This window comes from Ranitomeya imitator, chromosome 2 (assembly GCF_032444005.1).
Source record: "Ranitomeya imitator isolate aRanImi1 chromosome 2, aRanImi1.pri, whole genome shotgun sequence".
Classification (NCBI taxonomy): domain Eukaryota; kingdom Metazoa; phylum Chordata; class Amphibia; order Anura; family Dendrobatidae; genus Ranitomeya; species Ranitomeya imitator.
Window position 1 is genome coordinate 395,077,046 of NC_091283.1, and position 25,178 is coordinate 395,102,223.

General features: G+C 43.4%; 1 protein-coding gene across 1 annotated transcript; it reads left to right on the forward strand.

Annotated features, from left to right (window-relative positions):
* On the forward strand, window positions 1-23,235 carry LOC138667020 (oocyte zinc finger protein XlCOF22-like). Its single transcript, XM_069755262.1, has 7 exons — window positions 1-50; window positions 173-322; window positions 452-631; window positions 714-837; window positions 920-1,017; window positions 9,511-9,601; window positions 21,925-23,235. The coding sequence occupies exons 2-7, from the start codon at window positions 245-247 to the stop codon at window positions 23,106-23,108; spliced, it is 1,755 nt and encodes a 584-aa protein (XP_069611363.1). The 5' UTR covers window positions 1-50; window positions 173-244; the 3' UTR covers window positions 23,109-23,235.
* Window positions 23,236-25,178: the final 1,943 nt, after the last annotated feature.

Below are 25,178 nucleotides of genomic sequence, written 5' to 3' on the forward strand. Positions count from 1 at the left end.
CTGTGCACACAGAACAGTCATATATCTAGTGTGCGGCTCTGCGGGTGGAGGTCTGTGGAGATTCCCCATTATGTTTCCCCTCAGACGTTCTCCTCCTCAGTAATATTTATCTCATTGTGATATTACATTGGATCTTTATGATGTTACATCGGCTCATCTTCTCCCCATTCAGGTCCCTACAATATCGGATCCTCTCAGTGGAGATCTTCTATATAAGAGAATTCTCCTGAGTGACCCTACAAGGATGGAGAGGGACAGGGACAAGATGGCGGAGAGGATATTACACCTCACCCTAGAGATCCTCTTCCAGCTTACTGGAGAGGTGAGAGATTCTGATGAGGTCACATTACATCATTCTTATCTATGGGAATAACATATGGACAGAACTGGAGAGGTGAGGACTCTGGAAATGTCTGTAGTGAGATTTATTAATGTGTCTCTCCATAACTAGGATTACACAGTAGTGAAGAAGACCTCTAGTGAGCGCTGTCAGGCCTCTGTGTCTGAGGGATGGGAAAGACCCCTGAGCCCAATCACGGGGCCTCCACCTCATCCTCTGACACATGAGGACATCAATGACCAGAAGATCCTAGAACTCACCTACAAGATGATTGAGCTGCTGACTGGAGAGGTGACACTGCAGGGAATGCTGGGACATTATACAGTAACGCTATGGAGGGATCGGGGGATGACAGTATCATTGTATGTGTCAGGTTCCTATAAGGTGTCAGGATGTCACCGTCTATTTCTCCATGGAGGAGTGGGAGTATTTAGAAGGACACAAAGATCTGTACAAGGACGTCATGATGGAGGTTCCCCAGCCCCTCACATCACCAGGTAATAGACAGGACTAAATACACACGGCCTATAATTATCTGTATGTAAAGAATTAATTCTGTCCTTTATGTGTTTCCTCCAGTTCTAACCAGTGAGAGGACAACACCAGAGAGATGTCCCCGTCCTCTTCCTCCACAGGACTGTAAACAAGAACATCCCAATGTTCCTCAGGATCATCAGGTAGATGGAGAGAAGGTATCATGAGATCTTCCCTATGATGTGTAGAAGGATGTGAAGTTCTTGTGTTCAGTCTTGTTTTATTCATCACTATAATATACGGAATGGTAATTTATTAGAGACACCAACTTTTTCCTGATTGAATCATTCCTGAAAATTTGACCAGTGACCCTTGAGTGCAGGAGAAAATCAAATAATTAGGTTTCTGTAGATCACATAAAATGTACACCGACATTATTATGGGAGAATCGAGCAACCAGTATTGTTTTGTCCACCAAAAGTATACAGTTAATGGATAACAGGGCCTGTTTTAGGCAAAGTGGGGCCCTAGGCAAAGTTTAAAATGGGGCCCCAAATGCTAACGTATTGCACATCACACAGAAGCATTTCGGTTGTATTTACATGCGCGGATCTCAGGCCGCTAAACGAGTGTGATCTACAATACTGAAGTCGTTGGACGCTTGTTTCCAGACCTCTTTTCACCGTCTGTGAAAGAATGAAGGGGACAGAACGATCACTAACAGATCACCATACAGTATCATGTTATCAGCAGCACATCTACAGTTTACACCGCCGATGTCCTGCTGAGAACAATGATTTTTATTCCGGCATAAACAATCCAATCACCCAATGAATATGCAGCATTTTGCTTGTTTAGTATAATAGACCCCATACTCCTCCATATATTATAATGTGCACAACAGTCCTCCATATTGCAAAATGCACACCCCATAGTCCTCCATATAATATAATGTGCCCCATAGTCCTCCATATTGTATAATACACTCCTCATAGTCCTCCATATAGTATTATACACTTCCCATAGTCCTCCATATAGCATTCCTCATAGTCCTCCATATATTAAAATATACTCCTCAGTCCTCCATAAAGCATAATACACTCCTCACAGTGCTCCATAGAGTATAATGCACCGCCATAGTCATCTATGTAGTACAATTCACTTCCCATAGTATAATGCACCCCATAGTTCTTCATATAGTATAATGTATTCCCCATAGTCCTCGATACAGTATAATTCAGCCCACATATAGTATAATGCAGCCACCCCACAGAGTATAATGCAGCCACCCCACAGAGTATTATGTAACCCCCCACAGAGTATAATGTAACCTCCCCATAGAATATAATGCAGTCCCCCATATAGTATAATGTAGCCCCCTCATAGAGTATGATGCAATCACCCCTCATAGAATATAAATATAATACAGCCCCCCCATAGAATACAATGTAGCCCCAAACAGGATATAATACAGCCCACCTCCCCATAGAATATAATGTAGCCCCATCAAAGAGTATGATGCAATCATCCCTCATAAAATCTAATAAAGCCCCCCCACAGAATATAATGCAGCCCCCCATAATATATAACACAGCCTCCTCCATAGAATATAATGTACCCCCCAAATATATAACAGCCACATAGTATATAACACAGTCTCCATAGTATATAGCACAGCCCACATAGTAGTATATAGCACAGCCCACATAGCAGTATATATCAAAGCCCACACAGTAGTATATACACAGCCCACACAGTAGTATATAGCACAGCCCACACAGTAGTATATAGCACTGCCCACACAGTAGTATACAGCACAGCCCATACAGTAGTATACAGCACAGCCCACACAGTAGTAAACAGCACAGCCCACACTGTAGTTTACAGCACTGCCCACACAGTAGTATATAGCACTGCCCACACAGTAGTATACAGCACTGCCCACACAGTAGTATACAGCACTGCCCACACAGTAGTATACAGCACAGCCCACACAGTAGTATACAGCACAGCCCACACAGTAGTATACAGCACAGCCCACACAGTAGTATACAGCACTGCTCACACAGTAGTATACAGCACTGCCCACACAGTAGTATACAGCACTGCCCACACAGTAGTATACAGCACTGCCCACACAGTAGTATACAGCACTGTCCGCAGATTACTTCTGGATTAGCTGCGGATTGAACGCTGCGTACAACCGCAGCGTTCAACCCGCAGCGTCCAGATGTTACAGCATAGTGGAAGGGATTTTATGAAATCCCATCTCCACTATGCGTGCGAACACGCATCCGGCGGCCCTGCGTTTACGGACATGCGGCGCGTCTTTTTAGAATGCAGCATGTCTGTTTAACTTGCAGTGATGCTCCGTCGCCGCAAGGTAAATAACAGGGTCCTATGTATAGGGTGCGGAGATTCCGGATGGGTGCAATGAACACATCTGGAATCACTGCACGTACGGAAGGGGGCAGCACTTTGGGTGGAGCGAGTTTTCCGCTCCGTCCAAAGCGCCGAAAATCCGGACCGTGGACACGCACCCTTAGACTCATGACCCCAATTTGCATCATAAAACAAAATGTTTAGAAAAAGAGTAAATTTAAATCTTTAAATACTTCAAAAGTACAAAACCTTTCATCAATACACAACATTGAAAATAAATAGATACATAGGAAAGAGTATACAATGATCACAGCAAAAGGCAAAGTGTCTGGTGCAAGATGTCAAGCAATAAATCTAATAAATCAGACCCACAACAAGAATAGCAATTATGACCTCATAGTCCTTATTATAAGTGAATGTATGTGGGTGACAATTATATACATGCATTGACTCACTGATACACTATGGAATAATGAACAGTCATGACTATATAGTCGTAAATGCATAGTGACCAAGATATCTGTAGATAAATGTTAGGCTAGTTTCACATTTGCGTTTAAAAATGCAGCGTTTTAAACGCAAACACAGGTGGTGAAAAAAACGCATTTAAACGCGTGCAAACGCTGCGTTTTTTAGACACATGCGTCTTTACATATGTTAAAACAAATGCAGCGTTTTGACGCGTTTACATGCGTTTTTTCCTGCGTTTGCGTTTTTGAAACGCATGATGAGAAGTGTGTGACAGCTGCCAATCATCAAAATCAACTAGAAAACCCACTATAAACAGAAATAGCTAGGGTTAGGGTTAGGATCCCTAGTAACCCTAGGGATCCTAACCCTAACCCTAGGGATCCTAACCCTAACCCTAGGGATCCTAACCCTAATCCTAGGGATCCTAACCCTAACCCTAGGGATCCTAACCCTAACGCTAGGGATCCTAACCCTAACCCTTAGGGTTAGGAACCCTTAGGGTTAGGATCCCTAGCGTTAGGGTTAGGATCCCTTTAGGGTTGGGGGGTGGCTTATCAGTGTGTATTCTTGTGTTTTTCTATTGAAACGCATGTGCTTAAAAACGCATGCGTTTACATAGACAGCAATACGTTTTTTTGCCGCAAAAAAAATGCCGCTAGAAATTACTACATGTTGCATTTCCGCAACAAAACTCAAGCATAGAAACGACGCATGCGTCGTCAAAACGCGGCAAAACGCATGCAAAAAAACGCATGCGTTTTTAATGTTAAGTATAGAAAAAAAACGCATGCATTTTTTTGCGCTAAAATGCAGCGGCAAAAAATGCAAATGTGAAACCAGCCTTACATAGATATAGTGGTAAAAAGTAGCATAGCAGTAAATAGGCACCTGAAGAGAAGTCAGTTAGGAGAGGTTCCCCAGTGTCCCTGACGCGTGTTTCGCATGTCCACATATTACGCTTTATCATGCTACTTTTAACCACTATAATTATGTAATATTTACCTTTGGATATCTGCTCACTATATATTTTTATACTTTCAATGTTGTGTATTAATCAAATGTTTTGTACTTTTGAGGTCTAAGGGGTAATTTTCTCTTGTGGAGAGTGACATACCACCTCTGGAGTTACCCCTTAGACCTCAGTCCAGAGCCTCTCACCTAGCTAAGTCAGTTTTCATACCTACACTGGCAAGGGGCAATACCCCAAAACACCATGTTTGCATAATGATATTCTGATTTTACTTCTATATTAAGTCACATTCCAAGGATTGCTAAAGGGTCGGTAGTGACTTGTAGGATCGCTGCTTGCAACAGGTGGCGCTGTAGAGTTCAATCCTCTTCCTCTCTGAAGAGGCAGTTTGCATATTGTACTTTTGAAGCATTTAAAGACTCCAATTTTCTCTTTTTCGAAACATGGTCTAATATGCTTCTTAGGCCAGTTGTGGCGAATCATGGGTTGCTCATATAGGGCGACAATTCTATGACTTATGACTACTTTGTACCTAGTGGATTTTGGTTTACTACGTAAAATAGTTTTCAGAATGGGAAGATTAAGCAATCTGAATGACTTCACACAAGGTCATTGATGCTAGATTAGCGAGCACGAGTATTTCAAAATTTTCTAACCTCGTGGAATTTTTACATGCAATGATGTCAAGAATACACTGAGAATAGTGTGAGAAAAGAGAAATATCCAGTGATATTACATTTTGTGGATATAAGCAACTCATGACGGAAGATATTAAGAATTGTTGTAAGAACAGGTGGTTCACAGTTGCGCAAATTGCATATTAATTAAATTAATGTGATCAAATGCACTAATCGTTCCTTAGAGCACCTGGGCTATAGCAACAGACAACTAGTTCCAGTGCCATTGCTTTCCAACAGAAACAGAAAGACAGAAAGAAAGAAAAACTTTATTGGACAAAAGAAAGTGAAAATAATGTAACTGAGCGGTAGAATACATTGTCCAGAGTATGGGGGAAGCACGGGAGAAGTCTTATAAGCGGTTATGGGAAGAAGAGATAAGAGGGGAGTAGAGAAGGAGATCTCAAGAGGATCGGAGGTTGCGTGTAGGTAAGTACTGGGAGACCATGTCACAGATGTATGGAGGAGACTGGTTGTGGATGGCTTTGTATGTCATAGTAAGGGTTTTGAACTGGAGTCTCTGGAAGATAGGAAGCCAGTGAAGGGCTTGGCATAGGGGAGAGGTTGGGGAGTAGCGGGGAGACAGGTAGTTTAGTTGGGCAGCAGAGTGGATGGATTGGAGTGGTGCCAGAGGGCTAGGGGGGAGGCCAGAGAGTAGGAGGTTGCAGTAGTCAAGGCGGGAGATGATAAGGGCGTGCACTAGTGTTTTTGTGGTTTTGTTGTCGAGGAATGCGCGGATCCGGGAAATATTTTTGAGTTTGAGACGGCAGGAGGAGGCAAGGGCTTGGATATGTGGCTTGAAAGAGAGGGCAGAGTCGAGGATCACCCCGAGGCACCGAGCATGCGGTACTGGGAAAAGGGAGCAGCCATTGACCTTGATGGATAGGTCTGGTGGAGGGGTAGAGTGAGATAGGGGAAAGATGATGAACTCTGTTTTGTCCATGTTCAGTTGTAGAAAGCGAGATGTCAACATTTCAGACTGGTGGAGGTGGAGTAATGGTGTGGGGAATGTTTTCTTGGCACATCTTTGGTCCCCTGACATCTGTGAAAGGATGTTTGGATACTAGGGTTTAACTAAGTGCTGTGACTTACCAAGTTCATCCCTTCATGTCAGCTCTTTACTTACAATATAAGTACAATGACCCATGTCACAAAAGCCATGTAGTCATGGATTGCTTTCGGTATAAGGTTGCAAAGATCAAGGTGTCGAATATCAACCCTAAACACCAGTAAAACAGATTCCTCAGGGTGTGTGTTGTTAAGTTCTGCACATGTTTTCCTGAAAAGCAGTATATAATCAGATGACAGTCACCCCAGATGTGTCATGATCCAGTTCTGAGATTATGTTCAGCTCTCTTGTCTCTGGACTGGTCATGTGGGAGTTAATCCTCTCTGCCTCACCCTGGAGCTGGCTGAGCTATTTAAGTCCTCTGCAGCCATTGGGCCAGTGTCAGCTATAGTTCATGCTGCACGGTTTGAGCTCCTGACCTGATCCCTGTTATTGTGTTCCTGTTTGCCTCTGACTGCCTACACCCGTTTATGACTTATTCTGACCTGTGGCCTGTACCCCGACTCCGTCTCACGTTTTGGTTACCACGTTCCCGGTAGGTTCTGACGTCTTGCTTGTCCCCGACGATTCTCTGCTCACCCCTTCTGTACCGCGCTGCTATCTCCGTGTATGACCTTGGCTTGTTTCATGTCCCTTTCATTACCTGTGACACCTGTGTTGTTGCTCAGTGTTGCTGTGCTGTGTGTGCAGCCTCCTTTCCTTATCCAGCACCCCCTGGTGGAGATTGCTCTATTCTGCACTGCAGCAGCACATTACAGATGTAATCTATAGACAAGTGTGCTGAAGGGAAATATATACAGAGAAAGTGACATCCAATGTATATGTTTTTATACATTGGATGTCACTTTCTCTGTATATATTTCCCTTCAGCACACTGATGAAGGTCCAGTAACGACCGAAACATTTGTGAATACTGTATGTAAATAAAACCCCCACTTTGCATCACAACACTTTTGGAGTGTGCTAGTCACTTGCATTTTACATAAAGGCTTGGGAACCTATGACCGTGCACCTCCTCCGTTTGGCTGTGCTGAACATTTTCTATATATCCACTATGTTGTGGACCGAGGAGAACATGGAGGGGTGTGACTAAGCGAACACCCAACTCTTGGGCACAAGGTGCTACTCCAGGACGGATCTCAGATGCGCAGCAGCTGACCCTGCTGTAACAGCAGGTGCAGGCAGGTATGGTAGGTATTGGCGGATACACCTGATATATAGGCCGTCAGATACTGGTAGGCATGCCTAATAGGCAGGTAGGTAGTGGTAGGAACTGCTGATATGCAGGCAGAGAGGTAGTAGGAGGCACGGCTGATATGCAGGCAGGCACGGAATGACTGATATGCAGTCAGACAGGGGCTGGCAGACACGGCTGATGTACAGACAGGCAGGAGTTGTCAGACAATGCTGAATGCAGGCAGGTGCTGGTGGGCACAGTTGGAATGCAGGTAGTTGATGCCGGCACAGCTGATATGCAAGCAGGCAGGTGCCAGTGGGCATGGCTGGAATGCAGTCAGATGCTGGCAGGCATGGCTGATATGCAAGCAGGCAGGTGCTGACAGGCATGGCTGTTATATAGGAAAACACAGCAAGTACGGGCAGACAGGTACAGGACAGGTAAACTGGCAGGTACAGGGGGCCTAAGAACTAGCAAGAGTGCAGACAACTAGCGTAACATGTTGCTCAGTCACTGCACAACAGGTGGAGATGCCTTAAATAATAAGTGTCCCTCAGGCATTGGCTGGAGACACTTTAGGATAGAGAGTGCTGTCCCTTTAAGAGCCTGAGAGAGCGTTTGCACACCTTAAGCACAGTCCCCGGGTATCAATGAGCAGTTGTCCACACATCTTCTGTTTCCAACAGGCACATACTCTTGATGCTTTTCATGTGGTGGTACATAATTTATCCATCTTATTCATCATCTAGATGTTACATTCATTAGCTGTCTCCATCTCTCCTTCTCCCTACAGTCCACTCCCAGTGTATGATCTGTGCCATGGGTTGGCTATCAAGGCTTCTTTCACTAAACAACTAATCTGTTTTATATGTACTCTGCCCTTGCCGTCTCAGGATGCACGGCTAACTTTCTGGGCCTCCAGCTCAGTACCATTGGAGATGCTCCTTCCTTACCAGATGTCTGACCTGGTCTCAGGTCTTATCATTTTTTCTCCAATTTCTCAGCTACATATCATTATCAGTGTACGTTTAGAAACACAATATATTATTATTGATTCCATGATTTTGTACATGAGAAGGGGTTACAAATATAAATTACAATGAACAAACTAATAGTAACAGAGGGGAGAGGACCTTACCTTTGTGGGCTTACAGTCTATATGATAGTCAAGAAGGAAACAGTAGGTTCGGTTGTCTCTACAGCTCTTGTGCTAGTGAGGCGGTAGCTCAGGTAGTGGTGAGGTAGCAGCGGGGTTATTTCAGACTGCTGTTCATCCTTCCTCATCACACACTGTCTCTGCTTTCTCCTTGCTTCTCAGGCTCTCAATTCTTTCTTCAACTCTCATTTACCAACTAAACTCTAACAGCACCCAGGGGACTATTTCTAAACTAAACTTCTCCCTTTCTTCTGGATTTTTCTGCACAACTAATATCATGTCGCAAATGCCAACAATAAGCACAATAGTGCCACAATCTCACTGTACAGAGCTCCACGTAAGAAACATGCACTACAACCAGAGTCTATTGTGTATACAGTACAATTTACACCAAATGGTGAACCACCTAGAAACATCTCCTAAGACTCCCCCCAGCTTCAGACCTGTGGAATCGATGATAGGAAAAATTGCTGAGGTTCTGAAGGCCAAAGGAGGTCCACCATGCTAATAGATTGGTGTCTCTGATAATGTAGCAAATCAGTTCATGTTTTATACTTGGTGGAAATGACAGGATAAAGCTGATCATAGATATTATATGTTGTCTGGATCTTCTAACAATTATCTGGTTATGGAAACTGCTGGTTAGAATTAAGAGCCGAAAGTTTGAAATTACAGTATACAGGAGATCTGCAACTATGGGATAACTACTGCTGTCATATGCATATCTCATCGTCATGATAACTTAGGATCTTTTCTGTTTTTCTGAATCATTTCACACGACTTCTCTGTTTTAGGGTAAAGATCTGCCCCATATTAATACTATAGAGACATATGTGAGGGGTGATGAGCGGTGTAAAGAGGAGATTCCTACAGGGAACCGCACAGGTGAGTAATGACCACTAAATGTAGAGAAGTCACAGATTCTACTCTGTCACTGGCTTCTATAATTACTTTATATTGTTTTTTTAATGTATGTTATACAGAACTTTACATGTGGATTTTACACTTTAAGATTCAGTGTTTTAAAATAAAAAAACACATTTTTACACTATTTTTGCTATAATCGCTTCTGAGCTGCTGTAGAGAAGATCCTTCTGTATTCACAGTGGTGTCCATCACTGGACATTGTGCTCAGTGGATGACGCTGAATATACTTTTGAAGATTGTTGGTGTTGGGAACCTCTGATACAGAACAATATAGAAGAAAAAATAGAAATGTTGTGGACGGACCTAAGAAGAGCAGTTCATGGAAGAAAACCCACCAAGCTCATCTAACCCAACGTGCAGGACTAATAGACAGTTGCCAGAACTGTCCAGATGCAGTTGTTGCTGCACAAGGGTCAAAAAAACTGTCTGAACAGGTGCTTACCTAGAGGAGTCAACTCATACTCACACATGAATTGGCCAATTCATGCGATAAGCATTCTCAATTTTCCATATTTCTAGTGCAGTAATGCAATCCAATTTTCATATTTTATGTTTGCATGTTATAGCGCTACTGAGTGCTGCCTTATCTGTTTCTTTGTATGTAAGTTGGCGACTCTAGGTAAGCACCTGTTCAGACCTGATTTATGTTTGGATGTGATGGTCAGTTTTTTTTATATTTGTATTAGCCTTCTGACTGAGCACTCTGCCCCTTAGCCTTAAGTGTTTTTAATTGCAGCAGGATTCTACCCCTCCACAGAGATATAGACTTTAGTCCAGAGAGGATTCACATTAGGTTCCCAGAGAAATGTAGACTGTCTAAGAGAGGATTGGCATTAGGTCCTGGCCATGAGAAACACCTTAATGTGGCTGCCAGGTACACATGAATTGGCCAATTCGTGCTCTAAGCATTCTCAATTTTTCATATTCCTAGTGTAGTAATGCAATCCAATTTTCATATTTTATGTTTGCATGCTATAGCGCTACTGAGTGCTACCTTTTCTGTTTCGTTGCTGCACAAGGGGTCACGCCAGATATAGAAAGTAAAGTTTCACATACTTTTGCCACTCAGACATATGATAATGAATAATTTTCCTCATTGAAAAAATGACAATCTAATCATTTTAACTTATGTATTTGATTTGGTTCTCTTAATCTAAAATCTGATGTACGGTAGTTGTATTTCAAATTTATGTAGAAATATGGACAATTTGGAAAATTATGAAGGGTTTACAAACTTTCAAGCACCAGTGTAAGGCAAGCAGACCTACGAAAAAACAGGGACTGACAGCAACGGCATTCAGAGAACACTGCTGCAAATACTTTTTCAGATACCCCTTTGCTACCGTATTCGTATTTTTGGCTAGTTTCTATTGGCTTGCATGACATACAAAAGAATATAAAAATCTGCTCATTTCTTGCTTGTTACATTACAAAAGGTCGCAGGAATTAGGAGTACAATAAAGATGGGAAACTGTGTTGTGTTTGATTTTATTAAAATACTTTATTCTGGCTGTGTCTTTATTTAACCCCTTATCAGCTATTAGATTAGTAATGGATAGGTGTCTAGTTGACTAGCTACAGGGCAAGTGGGAAGAGCGAGGCTAAGTGCCAGAATTGGCGCATCTCAGAGATGCGCATTTTCTGGGGCGGCTGTGTGCTGATGTTTTAGCCGGGGGAGGGGGGGCAATATCCATGGCCCCTTCCTAGGCTATTAATATCATCCCACAGCTGTCTGCATAGGCTTTGCTGGCCATTAATTATGGGGGAACCCCGTGTCATTTTTTTCGGGGGGTTCCCCAATTTAATAGCCAGTAAAGGCTAAGTATACAGTTGTTAGCTGATATTAATAGCCTGGGAAGCTCCATGGTTATTACCCCCTTCCCAGGCTATAAACATCTGCCCCCAGTCACTGGCTTTCCCTCTGCTGGTTTTAAATATTGCGCGAGAGCCCACAACATTTTTTCCCGTAAAAAAAAAACAATTAAATGCACGTACAGTAATTTGCACACACACTGTACTAATTGTATTTGTCACATACATCTATATATCTACCTATTCTATATGTATTTACTGTATGTAATCCATCTCTGCAGTTTTCGGTGCAGTTTTTGGTGCCATTTCGATGCTGTTTGTGGTGCAGTTTTGATGCGTTTTTAATGCTGTTTTGATGCAGTTTTTGTTGCGGTTTTTGCACACTTTTGATGCAGTTTTTGGAAATAAATAAATAAATGGAAAATGTGCATGATTTGAATGGAAACATGCATGAAAAAACGGACTCAGAGGCCGGATTCATCATTTCACATCTCAGTTTCATATGTTTTTCACCGGATCCGTCGCTGTGCGTTTTTTTTCGCCACACAGAAAAACCGTTCCTCTGTATGTGTTTTCCGTTCGGCGGAAACAGCTTTTTTGACGGATCTGGCAAAAAACGGATGAAACATGTGGCCAACAGGCGCAATCCGGCGCTAATACAACTCTATGAGAAAAAACGGATTCAGCACAGAAAAAGGATCGTTTTTCTTCAAAACTCGCCGGATTGTGCCTGACGGCAAAAACCTGATGTCTGAAATTAGCCAGATAGATATATGGATAGAAACATCTATGTATCTATAGATATAGCTATATCCATAGATAGGCCCATGTTGATTAATGAACATAAAGAAAAAAACGTGAAAATAAATGGTGTGGGCTCCCGCGCAATTTTCTGCACCAGAGGGGGAAAGCCGATGGCCAGGGGCCAATATTTGTAGCCTGGGAAGGGGGTAATACGCATGGCCCCTTTCCAGGCTATGAATATCAGCCCACAGCTGTCTGCGTAGCCTTTACAGGCTATTAAAATAGGGGGACCCCCAAAAAGATGACGTGGGGTCCCCTTATATTTTATATCCAGAAAGGCTACGCAGACAGCTGTGGCCTGATATTCATAGCCTAGAGAGGGGCCATGGATATTGGCCCCCCCCCCGGCTACAAATACCGGTCCGCAGCCGCCCCAGAAATGGTGCATCTGTAAGATGCGCCAATTCTGGCACTTAGCCCCTCTCTTCCCACTCCCCTGTAGCGGTGGGATATGGGGTAATAAGGGGTTAATGTTACCTTGCTATTGTAAGGTGACATTAAGCTGGGTTAATAATGGAGAGGCGTCAATAAGAAGCCTATCCATTATTAATCCTAGAGTAGTGAAAGAGTTAAAATATAATAAAGACAAAGCCAGAAAAAAGTATTTTATTATTCTTAATTTAACCATACTTACCATACTCGATCACAGGCAAAAAAACGTAAAATAATAAACCGTATACTACCTGTCCGCCGTAGTCCAATTAATAACGAGTGTCCCACGACGACCCCCCCTAAAGAACAGTGACATCGGGTGATGTCACTGCTCTATAGGACCTCCAGTGACACACTGACAGGAGACAATGGCTCCTGCAGTGCATCACTGAAGAAGTTACCTCAGTTCAGGGTCTCACTTTATGCCATTGCTGCGTGGGAACTTTCTGACACAGCAGTGCCAAAAGTGAGACTAGGGACTATTTTTTTTACAGTGGCGGAGGAATACAGTGCAGAAGGATACCTCCCTCCCGTCATTGTACTCCTGGAGCCCCTAGAGAGCAGTCGCATCAGCTGATGCTGCTGCTCTCTACGGCAGATCGTCGTGGGACACTCGTGGATTTCCGCGGATCAGGGGGTATATTGTTTGTTATTTTAATATTTTTACAGATGACACTGGCTTCGGGGAACAAAGTGACAGGTGATGGTGAGTATGTACTCTATGTTATATGTACTGTATGTATGTATTGTATGTAATGTATGAATATACTGTATGTATGTATTGTATGTCTATATGTATGTATGTTATATGTTGTATGTACTGTCATATGTTGTATGTTCTGTCCTATGTTGTATGTACTGTCATATGTTGTATGTTCTGTCATATGTTGTATGTTCTGTCATATGTTGTATGTTCTGTCATATGTCGTATGTTGTATGATCTGTTGTATGTTCATGTTTTTTTTTACATTCAACACATTAGCCAGATGATGGGACTACTACTGTCCCATTATTGGCTAATGTGTCAACCACTGTCACTGTAGCAGGCATAGCCTGATGGGACTTGTAGTCCCATAGGACGATGCCTGCACGTGCACACACCCCCAAGGACCCCCCACAGCCCAGCACAGGCCCCCGACAGCCCGCTGCAGACCCCCATCAGCCACGCACAGACCCCCGACAGCCCGGCACAGACCCCCAGCAGCCCCGCACAGACGCCCGACAGCCCTGCGATCGCCGCAGAAGGACGTGGGCACATGCCGCCTGTCAGAAACGTCTTGAGGCTGCAGCAAAGCTAAAAAGGTTTGCCTGGGTGGATGGTGGGGAAAAGGCACAGGAAACATCTGGAGAGAGATCTGAAGGAGAGGAGGAGGTGGAGGAGAGACTTGATAAAGGAATGCCAGGGGGGTATGGGGGGACTCAGAAGGGGGAGGAAGACAATGGCATGGAGGCAGAGGCTGTAAAGGCAGTGGAATTGAGTGGGGAACCAAACATAAAGGATGTTTTTATCATCTTATCTTCTTGTAACCAGTCCGTAAATGACTTAACCCTTCAGATGAAGGAGGTTAAAGGGGAGATTATACAAATAAAGGCTGCTGTACAGAGAATGGACAAACGTATGGGAGAAGTGGAAGAGAGGGTGAGCACTGCTGAGGATCATATTGTAAAACTGCAAAAGGAAGAGAAAAAGTTTGTCCAACAGATAAAGGAATTGGCGGCAAAAAATGAGGATCTAGAAAACAGATCCAGAAGAAATAACATCCGGATAGTCGGTTTGCCAGAAAAAACAGAGGGGATAAATCCCACTGAGTTTATTTAAAGCTGGCTGAAGGAGAAGATTGGAGCTGAAGCTCTGACAAAGGTCTTTGCCGTGGAAAGAGCGCACAGAGTGCCACCGCAGCCCCCTCCCCCTGGAGCTAACCCCCGTACTATGCTGGCTATAATATTAAACAACAGAGACATTATACTTAGGAAGGCCAGAGAAATGGAGGACTTCACTGCTGGAGGACAGAGGATTGCCATTTATCCAGACTACTCCGCTGCGGTCCAGAAACAGAGAATGCAGTTTACTGGCGTCAAGAGGCGATTGAGAGAACTGGGGGTGCAATATTCCATGTTTTTCCCTGCGAGGTTGAGAGTGGTTGCCTTCAATAAAGCACACTTCTTCATGACGCCAGAAGACTCAGGTTAGGGAGTAAGGATTCTTGGATCACTATTCTGCAACATGATGGGGGAACGCATTAAAATACTAAGTTGGAATGTTAGAGGCCTAGCGGACAAGACCAGGAGAGCGGCAATTCTTCAATATGCTCGTGATCAAAGGGCCTCCTTGATATGTCTGTTTGAAACGCACTTGGTACGTGAGAGGGTCGATGTCTTGAGTAGGAGATGGCTGCAGAGGTCATATCACTCCACTTTCTCTACGTACGCAAAAGGAGTATCGGTGCTGGTCCCAGCAGGTGTGCGTTATGAAGAGGTGAAGGTGTATGTTGATGTGGAAGGGCAATATGTGATAGTGAAATGTAGACTGCTTGGGGTTTTGATGTATGTGGTGGCTATGTACATCCCTCCCCCCTATTCTAGCAAAAAAATTAGAGAAGTTTTGGAATTGATTGGACGGGGAGATCCGTTGCCACTTTTAATTATAGGAAACCTCAATAACATTTGCGATGATATTTGGGATAGAAATAAAAACATACAGCATAGGACGGAAAGTCATACTACGGCATTCGGAACATATGTGCGAGAGATCGGTATGATTGATCTGTGGAGAGTGCGACACGTGGGGGAGAGGGGATACTCCTGCTACTCACAGGCTCATGACGCGCTATCTAGAATAGACATGGCACTCGGGAATAACATGTTTGACACTTCGGTGGGAGAAGTCAGGTATTTGCCACGGGCGTTCTTGGATCATAATCCATTGGAGGTGGAGTTGAGGCCAGCAACATGGGCGCGACAAAGGAGAGAGTGGAAAATTCATCTGGTTGCATAGTGTGAGCTTGGAGACCATACAGCGAGAGGTAGAGGAGTTCTTTGAGATTAATGAGGGTAGTGCGGATATACTTACCATTTGGGAGACTATGAAGGCTTTTTTGAGAGGGCTGCTGTTTAGGGATATTAGTAGATGTAAGCGTGGTCAAAACAGGCGGAGAATGACGCGAGGGAAAGGCTGAGAATTGCTGAAGGTGATTTGATTACACTGGGTACTCCTGAGGCTGGGAAACTGCTAAAAGAAGCCCAGAACCGCATGGATAAAATTCTAATTCAGAGGGCAGAGAAGAAGAGAGAGTTCCAACATCTGTCGTTTTACCAGGAGGGAGAGGTAGTTGGACATATGTTGTCATTGGTGGCTTCTGCATCATTCGTGCATTCATTGGAACTTGACAATGGTATGAAAGTATCGGAGACCTCTGAGATTTTAAGAGTCTTTATGGAATTCTACGCGGATCTGTACTCCTCTGGTGTGGTCCCATCGGAGGGAGACAATATGGCATTTTTAGAGGGCATCACCTTGCCTAGACTGAGTGAGGAGGATAGGGAAAGTTGGAGGGCCCTATTACTGATGAAGAACTAAGTCGGGCTTTAAGGGCGATGGCAAGAGGTAAGGCACCAGGAGTAGATGGGCTACCTGCCAGAATATATAAAGAGATGGAAGAGCTATTAATACCCCAACTGAGAGTGGTATTGGAGGAGGCCAAGCTTAGGGGAACCTTGCCAGCTTCCATGAGGGAAGCCATAATAGTAGTAATTCCGAAGGAAGATAAAGATCTGTGACGGCCTGAATCATATCGCGCGATCTCTCTACTTACTACAGATGTTAAGCTCCTGGTCGGGGTGTTAGCGGCTCGATTAACAGGAGTTGTTTCTAAATTAATTCACCCAGATCAGTCCGGCTTTATGCCTGATAGGTCTACGGCAGTGAATCTAAAGGTACCGTCACACTTAGCGACGCTGCAGCGATAACGACAACGATCCGGATCGCTGCAGCGTCGCTGTTTGGTCGCTGGAGAGCTGTCACACAGACCGCTCTCCAGCGACCAACAATGCCGGTAACCAGGGTAAACATCGGGTAACTAAGCGCAGGGCCGCGCTTAGTAACCCGATGTTTACCCTGGTTACCATCCTAAAAGTAAAAAAAACAAACAGTACATACTTACCTACAGCCGTCTGTCCTCCAGCGCTGTGCTCTGCTCTCCTCCTGTACTGTCTGTGTGAGCACAGCGGCCGGAAAGCAGAGCGGTGACGTCACCGCTCTGCTTTCCGGCTGACCGACGCTCACAGCCAGTACAGGAGGAGAGCAGAGCACAGCGCTGGAGGACAGACGGCTGTAGGTAAGTATGTAGTGTTTGTTTTTTTTACTTTTAGGATGGTAACCAGGGTAAACATCGGGTTACTAAGCGCGGCCCTGCGCTTAGTTACCCGATGTTTACCCTGGTTACCAGTGAAGACATCGCTGAATCGGTGTCACACACGCCGATTCAGCGATGTCTACGGGGAGTCCAGCGACGAAACAAAGTTCTGGACTTTCTTCCCCGACCAGCGACAGCACAGCAGGGGCCTGATCGATGCTGCCTGTCACACTGGACGATATCGCTAGCGAGGACGCTGCAACGTCACGGATCGCTAGCGATATCGTCTAGTGTGACGGTACCTTAAGAAGACTCTTTTTGAATTTACAACTGGGGGCTGATAACGGTGGGCATAGAGTTATTGCTTCCTTAGATGCCCATAAGGCATTCGATAGTGTGGAATGGGGGTATCTGTGGCAGGTATTGCACTGTTTTGGCTTTGGCCCACACTTCGTGTCTTGGGTTCAGCTGCTATATGAGCAACCATCAGCTAGAGTGAGAGTGAATGGCGAGCTTTCTCACACGATTCAGCTGCATAGAGGAACGAGACAGGGGTGCCCGCTCTCCCCTCTTTTGCTTGCTCTGGCCATGGAACCATTGGCCGCCAAAATTCGACAGTCCACCGAGGTTTTAGGGTTCAAATATGGGTCGATAGAAGAAAAGATAGCGCTCTACTCTGACGATATACTGCTGTTTCTGGGGGACCCGCATGACTCATTGAGCAATGCTATGCGGCTCATTGAGGGATTTGGCTCTCTATCAGGACTAAAAATGAACTGGAATAAATCAATTCTATTCATGGTGGATGATGTGGGGGGTGAGCTGGGTGATTCTACGGAAGGGGGTAAACTTAAGATAGCAGACCAATTCAAATATCTTGGTATATCAATCTCTTTTCCAATTACAAATTACTTGCACAAGAATCTGACACCGGTGTTGGAAACTCTTAAGGCTAAGGTTGGGGCTTGGTTTAAGCTGCATTTGTCTGTTGTGGGTCGAGTTAACCTTATCAAAATGATTCTGATGCCTAAAATATTGAATGTTCTTCATAATTCACCTATCTGGATACCACGTGGGAAATTCAAACTGATTAACTCATTATTTAGAAGTCTGGTGTGGTGGAGACAGCACCCATGAATTAAGTTGGAGACGCTTCAGCGGCCTAAAGATGCGGGGGGGGGGGGGGGTCTGGCCCTGCCTAATCCTGAGATATGTTTCCTTGCGGCCCAGTGTCAACATTTAAAGGGCTGGGAGCAGGTGACGTCCGCCAACAGGATACAACTCTTAATAGAAAAGATTGCCAAAAGAAGTCCGGCGGTACAGTGTTTAGAGGATGGCTCCCATATATAAAATATGGGGAAGAGTCAAACATATTCGTGGGGTCACTTGTCTTAGCAGGTTTTCTCCACTATGGTTTAATAATAATTTACCAGAAATTTTGGCAATGGGATGTACAGTGGGGCAAAAAAGTATTTAGTCAGTCAGCAATAGTGCAAGTTCCACCACTTAAAAAGATGAGAGGCGTCTGTAATTTACATCATAGGTAGACCTCAACTATGGGAGACAAACTGAGAAAAAAAAATCCAGAAAATCACATTGTCTGTTTTTTTATCATTTTATTTGCATATTATGGTGGAAAATAAGTATTTGGTCAGAAACAAACAATCAAGATTTCTGGCTCTCACAGACCTCTAACTTCTTCTTTAAGAGTCTCCTCTTTCCTCCACTCATTACCTGTAGTAATGGCACCTGTTTAAACTTGTTATCAGTATAAAAAGACACCTGTGCACACCCTCAAACAGTCTGACTCCAAACTCCACTATGGTGAAGACCAAAGAGCTGTCAAAGGACACCAGAAACAAAATTGTAGCCCTGCACCAGGCTGGGAAGACTGAATCTGCAATAGCCAACCAGCTTGGAGTGAAGAAATCAACAGTGGGAGCAATAATTAGAAAATGGAAGACATAAAAGACCACTGATAATCTCCCTCCATCTGGGGCTCCACGCAAAATCCCACCCCGTGGGGTCAGAATGATCGCAAGAATGGTGAGCAAAAATCCCAGAACCACGCGGGGGGACCTAGTGAATGAACTGCAGAGAGCTGGGACCAATGTAACAAGGCCTACCATAAGTAACACACTACGCCACCATGGACTCAGACCCTGCAGTGCCAGACGTGTCCCACTGCTTAAGCCAGTACATGTCCGGGCCCGTCTGAAGTTTGCTAGAGAGCATTTGGATGATCCAGAGGAGTTTTGGGAGAATGTCCTATGGTCTGATGAAACCAAACTGGAACTGTTTGGTAGAAACACAACTTGTCGTGTTTGGAGGAAAAAGAATACTGAGTTGCATCCATCAAACACCATACCTACTGTAAAGCATGGTGGTGGAAACATCATGCTTTGGGGCTGTTTCTCTGCAAAGGGGCCAGGACGACTGATCCGGGTACATGAAAGAATGAATGGGGCCATGTATCGTGAGATTTTGAGTGCAAACCTCCTTCCATCAGCAAGGGCATTGAAGATGAAACGTGGCTGGGTCTTTCAACATGACAATGATCCAAAGCACACCGCCAGGGCAACGAAGGAGTGGCTTCGTAAGAAGCATTTCAAGGTCCTGGAGTGGCCTAGCCAGTCTCCAGATCTCAACCCTATAGAAAACCTTTGGAGGGAGTTGAAAGTCTGTGTTGCCAAGCGAAAAGCCAAAAACATCACTGCTCTAGAGGAGATCTGCATGGAGGAATGGGCCAACATACCAACAACAGTGTGTGGCAACCTTGTGAAGCCTTACAGAAAACGTTTGACCTCTGTCATTGCCAACAAAGGATATATTACAAAGTATTGAGATGAAATTTTGTTTCTGACCAAATACTTATTTTCCACCATAATATGCAAATAAAATGTTAAAAAATCAGACAATGTGATTTTCTGGATTTTTTTTTCTCAGTTTGTCTCCCATAGTTGAGGTCTACCTATGATGTAAATTACAGACGCCTCTCATCTTTTTAAGTGGTGGAACTTGCACTATTGCTGACTGACTAAATACTTTTTTGCCCCACTGTATATCAGGATGGCAGGCCAAAGGGATTAGATATGTTTATCAGATTTTAGAGCAACGGGAGTTGAAGTCCTTTTTCCAGCTGCAGTCTGAGTATGGCCTCGAGACATCCAAGGGTTATCAATATGCACAAGTTCGACATGCCTTTTTGGCTCAGAATAGGGGTGATTGCCTCAAAATCCAAAGTGACTTAGTATTGGAATATATCTGCGATGCGGGATTATCGAGGGGTGTTATCTCTTCCTTATATAAGGACTTACTCCATACTTACTTATTGGGATATCGGTTTGGGGCGAGGGCTAAATGAGAAAGAGAGTTGGGTCGCTTGGAGGATGAAACATGGGAATCTGTTTTGGAATGGGTACCGAAGCTATCAATGAATGAGCCGTAAAGACTTTCTTAGCTTTAGGTTATACACAGAGTATAACATAAATATAGGTCTCCGGATGTTCTATATAGAGCTGGGTTGAGACCCGATTCGGAGTGCTCTAGGTGTAGGAATGATAATGCTGGAATGTTCCACATGCTCTGGTCGTGTCCGAGGTTGACTGTCTCCTGGTTAGTGGTTCTCAGCCGGATAGAAGGGGCGTATAGATGTGTAATTCCAAGGGAACCAGTGGTGTGCGTGCTGGGATATGTGGATGAGATAATTGTAGATAACACATTGAAAATAGCAATAGCTAGACTGTTATACATGGCTCGGAAGGTCATAGCAAGAAACTGGATGAAAGAGGAGCCTCCCTCGAGGGAAGAATACATCAAGTATGCGGGGAAGGTCATAGCCTTAGAAAAGGGAATATATCAGAAAAGAGGAAAAATGGTTCTGTATGACAAATTGTGGACGCCTTGGTTGGAATTGGGTTAGGAGGAGATTAAGGGAAAATAGACCTGAGGAGGTTTCGCCTATAAAATAATGGTATATAAATTCATAGTGAAGGACATTATATCATACTAAAGTATATAATTCTACAAGACATGTTAAAAGAAGGACGTGAGCTGTCTAAGTGGGAAAGGGGGGAGAGATGGGGATGAAGGGGGTGGGATGGGTAAAGGGGGTTAATGCTGGGGGGGAATTGAAAAACACATGTGTTATTGTTAAATGTTTATTGCATTTTATAAATCAATAAAAATCTATTTGATTAAAAAAAAATCGGAATCGGGATTTGGAATTCTGATCATAGTGAAAATCGGTATAATTCCAATTTTACATGATCGGATCGAGCAATCCTACTCATGACACTTGCATTACACTTGTCCGACTCTCCTGCATCACAATTAGACCGATGTTAAAATCGCTATTGTGTCTCCAACCAGATTCCTGTATAGGGGTTAAAAGCTGAATGCTAAGGTTTCTTTGTAATCTGCCAGAAAGACTGACTTGTGCTAAATTTGTCCAAGGTAGCCTTTTTCTTTACCTGCAGTCTAATGACAATGTGTACATGACCAGTTTATGCTTCTCCAATGTGTTTTCCTCCATAGTAGAGTGCTGGTACCTGTCAGAGAGTGCATGAGATGGAATTACCCAATGCAACTGATTACAGGCTTCTTTACTAGCCTCTTTAGAAAATTTAACTGGAATTGATTGGTGACAAACACAGTCAAACATTAACCTACAGAGAAGATGTCTACAAAAGAAAAGTGAAAATTTGAAAGACCACAGCCTGGTGGACTTTCGCCATAAACAGCTTCTCTTTTGTGGTTTACTGTCAATAATAGAATTCTATTACAGTTTGCATGGAAATGTTCTAAAGTATATAATAATATAACTTAATATAATTCAAATTCACTGTTATTTAATAATAAAATAAGTTTTATTCTTGGCAGATGACTGCACCAGGAGCTCCGAAGGACTAGTGCTATTCTCAGATTTTGCATCTGTTAATTGTAGTAGCACATCTCATACATGTGAAGAACCTGTAATTTTCGCAGATACACCTCAAGCTCATCTCAGAAAAAATCTGACACCTGATCCTGTTCAGCAGGTCCTCGCTTCTGCTTCATCAAAGGCAAATATGCAAAATGAAAGTCAGAGAAGTGCTGTTGAAAATGAAATAGCTTACTTACGGGAAAAATCAATTTCGTGTTCAGAGTGTGGAAAATATTGCAGAAGTAAATCAAGCCTTGTTAAACATCAGAGAAATCACACAGGGGTGAAGCTGTATTCATGTTCAGAGTGTGGAAAATGTTTCATAGACAAATCATCTCTTATTATACATGAGAGAATTCACACAGGGGAGAAGCCATTTTCATGCTCAGAATGTGGGAAATGTTTTACTCAGAAAGCAAATCTTGATACACATCAGAAAATTCACACAGGGGAGAAGCCATTTTCTTGTTCAGAATGTGGAAAATGTTATAGTGAGAAAGCCAAACTTAAAATACATAAGAGAACTCACACAGGGGAGAAGCCATTTTCATGCTCAGAATGCGGGAAATGTTTTAATCAGAAAACAAATCTTGCTACACATCAGAAAATTCACACAGGGGAGAAGCCATTTTCTTGTTCAGAATGTGAGAAATGTTGTAGTTCGAAATCTGATCTTGCTAGACATCATATAACTCATACAGGGGAGAAGCCATTTTCTTGTTCAGAATGTGGTAAATGTTTTACACTGAAATCAAATCTTGCTAGACATCAGTTAAATCACACAGAGCAGAAACAATTTTCATGTTTAGAATGTAGTAAATGTTATACTACTAAATCAAGACTTGTTACACATCAGAGAAGTCACACAGGGGAGAAGCCATATTCATGTTCAGAATGTGGGAAATATTTTACTGAAAAATCGAGACTTGTTAAACATCAGAGAAGTCACACAGTGGAGAAACGATTTTCATGTTCAGAATGTGAGAAATGCTTTAAGGAGAAATCAGATCTTGCTAGACATCAGAGAATTCACACAGGGGAGAAGCCATTTTCATGTTCAGAATGTGGGAAAAATTTTAATCAGAAAGCAAATCTTGTTACACATCAGATAACTCACATGAGGAAGTACAAGTTATCGTAATATAACACATGTATAAAAGAGAGCAAAAACAATTTGGTGAACTAAATGATTATTAGAAAATGTATACAATTAACAATGACCATTTGTAATTGAAAATTAATAAGCATAAAATAATAAAGCTATATTTAAACAAAGTATGTCTATTTGACATTGACCATGGAGAGTTTAAGCTATTCATTATCAGAACAGATGCCAAGGTAAGCACTCAATACCCTGCTTGTCTCATCCATTTATCAGGGTGATCTGCTAATAACATAAGACCCGGGGCGTAAATAGAAATTATGCAGTGTCAAAGGAACTTTTGAATTGAAAACTTCTTCAAACCTCTAAGCAAAACCATTATTTAGCATGGTCATGAAGAGTATAATTCACAACTTTTAAACACAGGAAAGAATGAAATGTATTGTGGCATTCACACAAAAATTGTGATGCCCCTTAGTGTCCCAACCAATATATCTTCCATGGCTTCCGCACAGTACGAAATGTCCACGATGGCTGTCCACAAATTAAGATGTCCCCCACATAATGTAATGCCACCGCTATTCTGATTACACATTTTACTCCTACATGTACAGACACAATAAAAGAAAATCACCTTGCCTTGTAACCCATTACCAAGGGGAGAATAAGTATTTGATACACTGACAATTTTACAAGTTTTCCCACCTACAAAGAATGGAGAGGTCTGTAATTTTTATCCTAGGTACACTTCAACTGTGAGAGACAGAATCTAAAAATAGAAAACAGAAAATCACATTATATGATTTTTAAACAATTAAATTGCATTTTATTGCATGAAATAAGTATTTGATCATCTACCAACCATCAAGAATTCTGGAGCTGTCTAAGGACGCCAGGGACAAAATTTTACACTTGTATAAAGCTGGGATGGGCTACAGGACAATAGGCAAGCAGTTTGGTGAGAAAGCAACAAATGTTAGCACAATTATTAGAAAATGAAAGAATTACAAGATGATTGTGAAACTTCCTCGGACTGGGGCTTTATGCAGGATCTCGCCTAGTGGGGTAAGCATGATTCTGAGAAAGGTCAGGAATCAGCCCAGAAATACACGGGAGGACCTGGTCAATGACTTGAAGAGACCTGATGCCACCATTTGCATTTAATTATCTAGCATGGTAGTGTGACGCCCAGGAGACCGGGGTACCCAGCACCGGACCAATGGGGTCTGTCTCTTGAGGGGTATGTCACGGGTGGCTTGACCCGGTGCTGTGGCCTCAGGCAATGCACAGTGTAAGGGTATCGTGAGGGAACAGGCACTTACTTGATCAGCAGCAGGTTTTCCCAGCGGTGATGATCCCGATCCTGGATAGATGGCTATTGTCCAAATGAAAGACTGAGGCACTTAAACATTTAACCAGTTTACTTCAACATAAAGGGATTTACAACCAGTCCTGTCACCGGAGTCTGTATGGGAACTCTGAGTTACTTTGACCCTGCCGGGGTCTTCGCCTCTTATTGTACGCAGTTTCTGTATGGCCCTGCTGCTGTATGTGAACTGGCTGCCGGCCCAATCTGTCCCCTCCGGGTCCTGGTTCGACGGGCAACCCGAGTCCTTTTATCGGCTTACCCCCTCCGGGAGTACCGCTGAACTCTGTGACTGTTGCTGCGTCCGGCCCTAGTGAAGCTGATATCACCTCACGTTTTTCCGGTTGCTGTATTATATATAATGAATACAGCCACGGATCCAGTATCCGTCTTTGCGCCTGTTCTGGGTAGTGATTAATGCTACCCGGTTCTCACAATGTCCTTTTTCTCCGTCCCTTTTCTCCTCAGGCCGGTGATTTGGGCCTGGAAACCGTCATAGGACTGTTAGAAATTCAGTTGTATGACCTCTCACTTTCAGCTCCTTAGCCCAACTGCCAGTTCTTCTCTCAGACCAGAATGGATCAAGGGGAGTCTCTGGAGCTCCCCCTTCTGGCCGGAGGTGGTACTTGCTATTTTAGTATTTGTATTTAGTGTCAGTAACTGTTTTTGTGGCAAATACCCCTAGGGGTGCCACATTAGGAATAGCTCGTACATGATAAACCATCAACTAATATGCAACATTT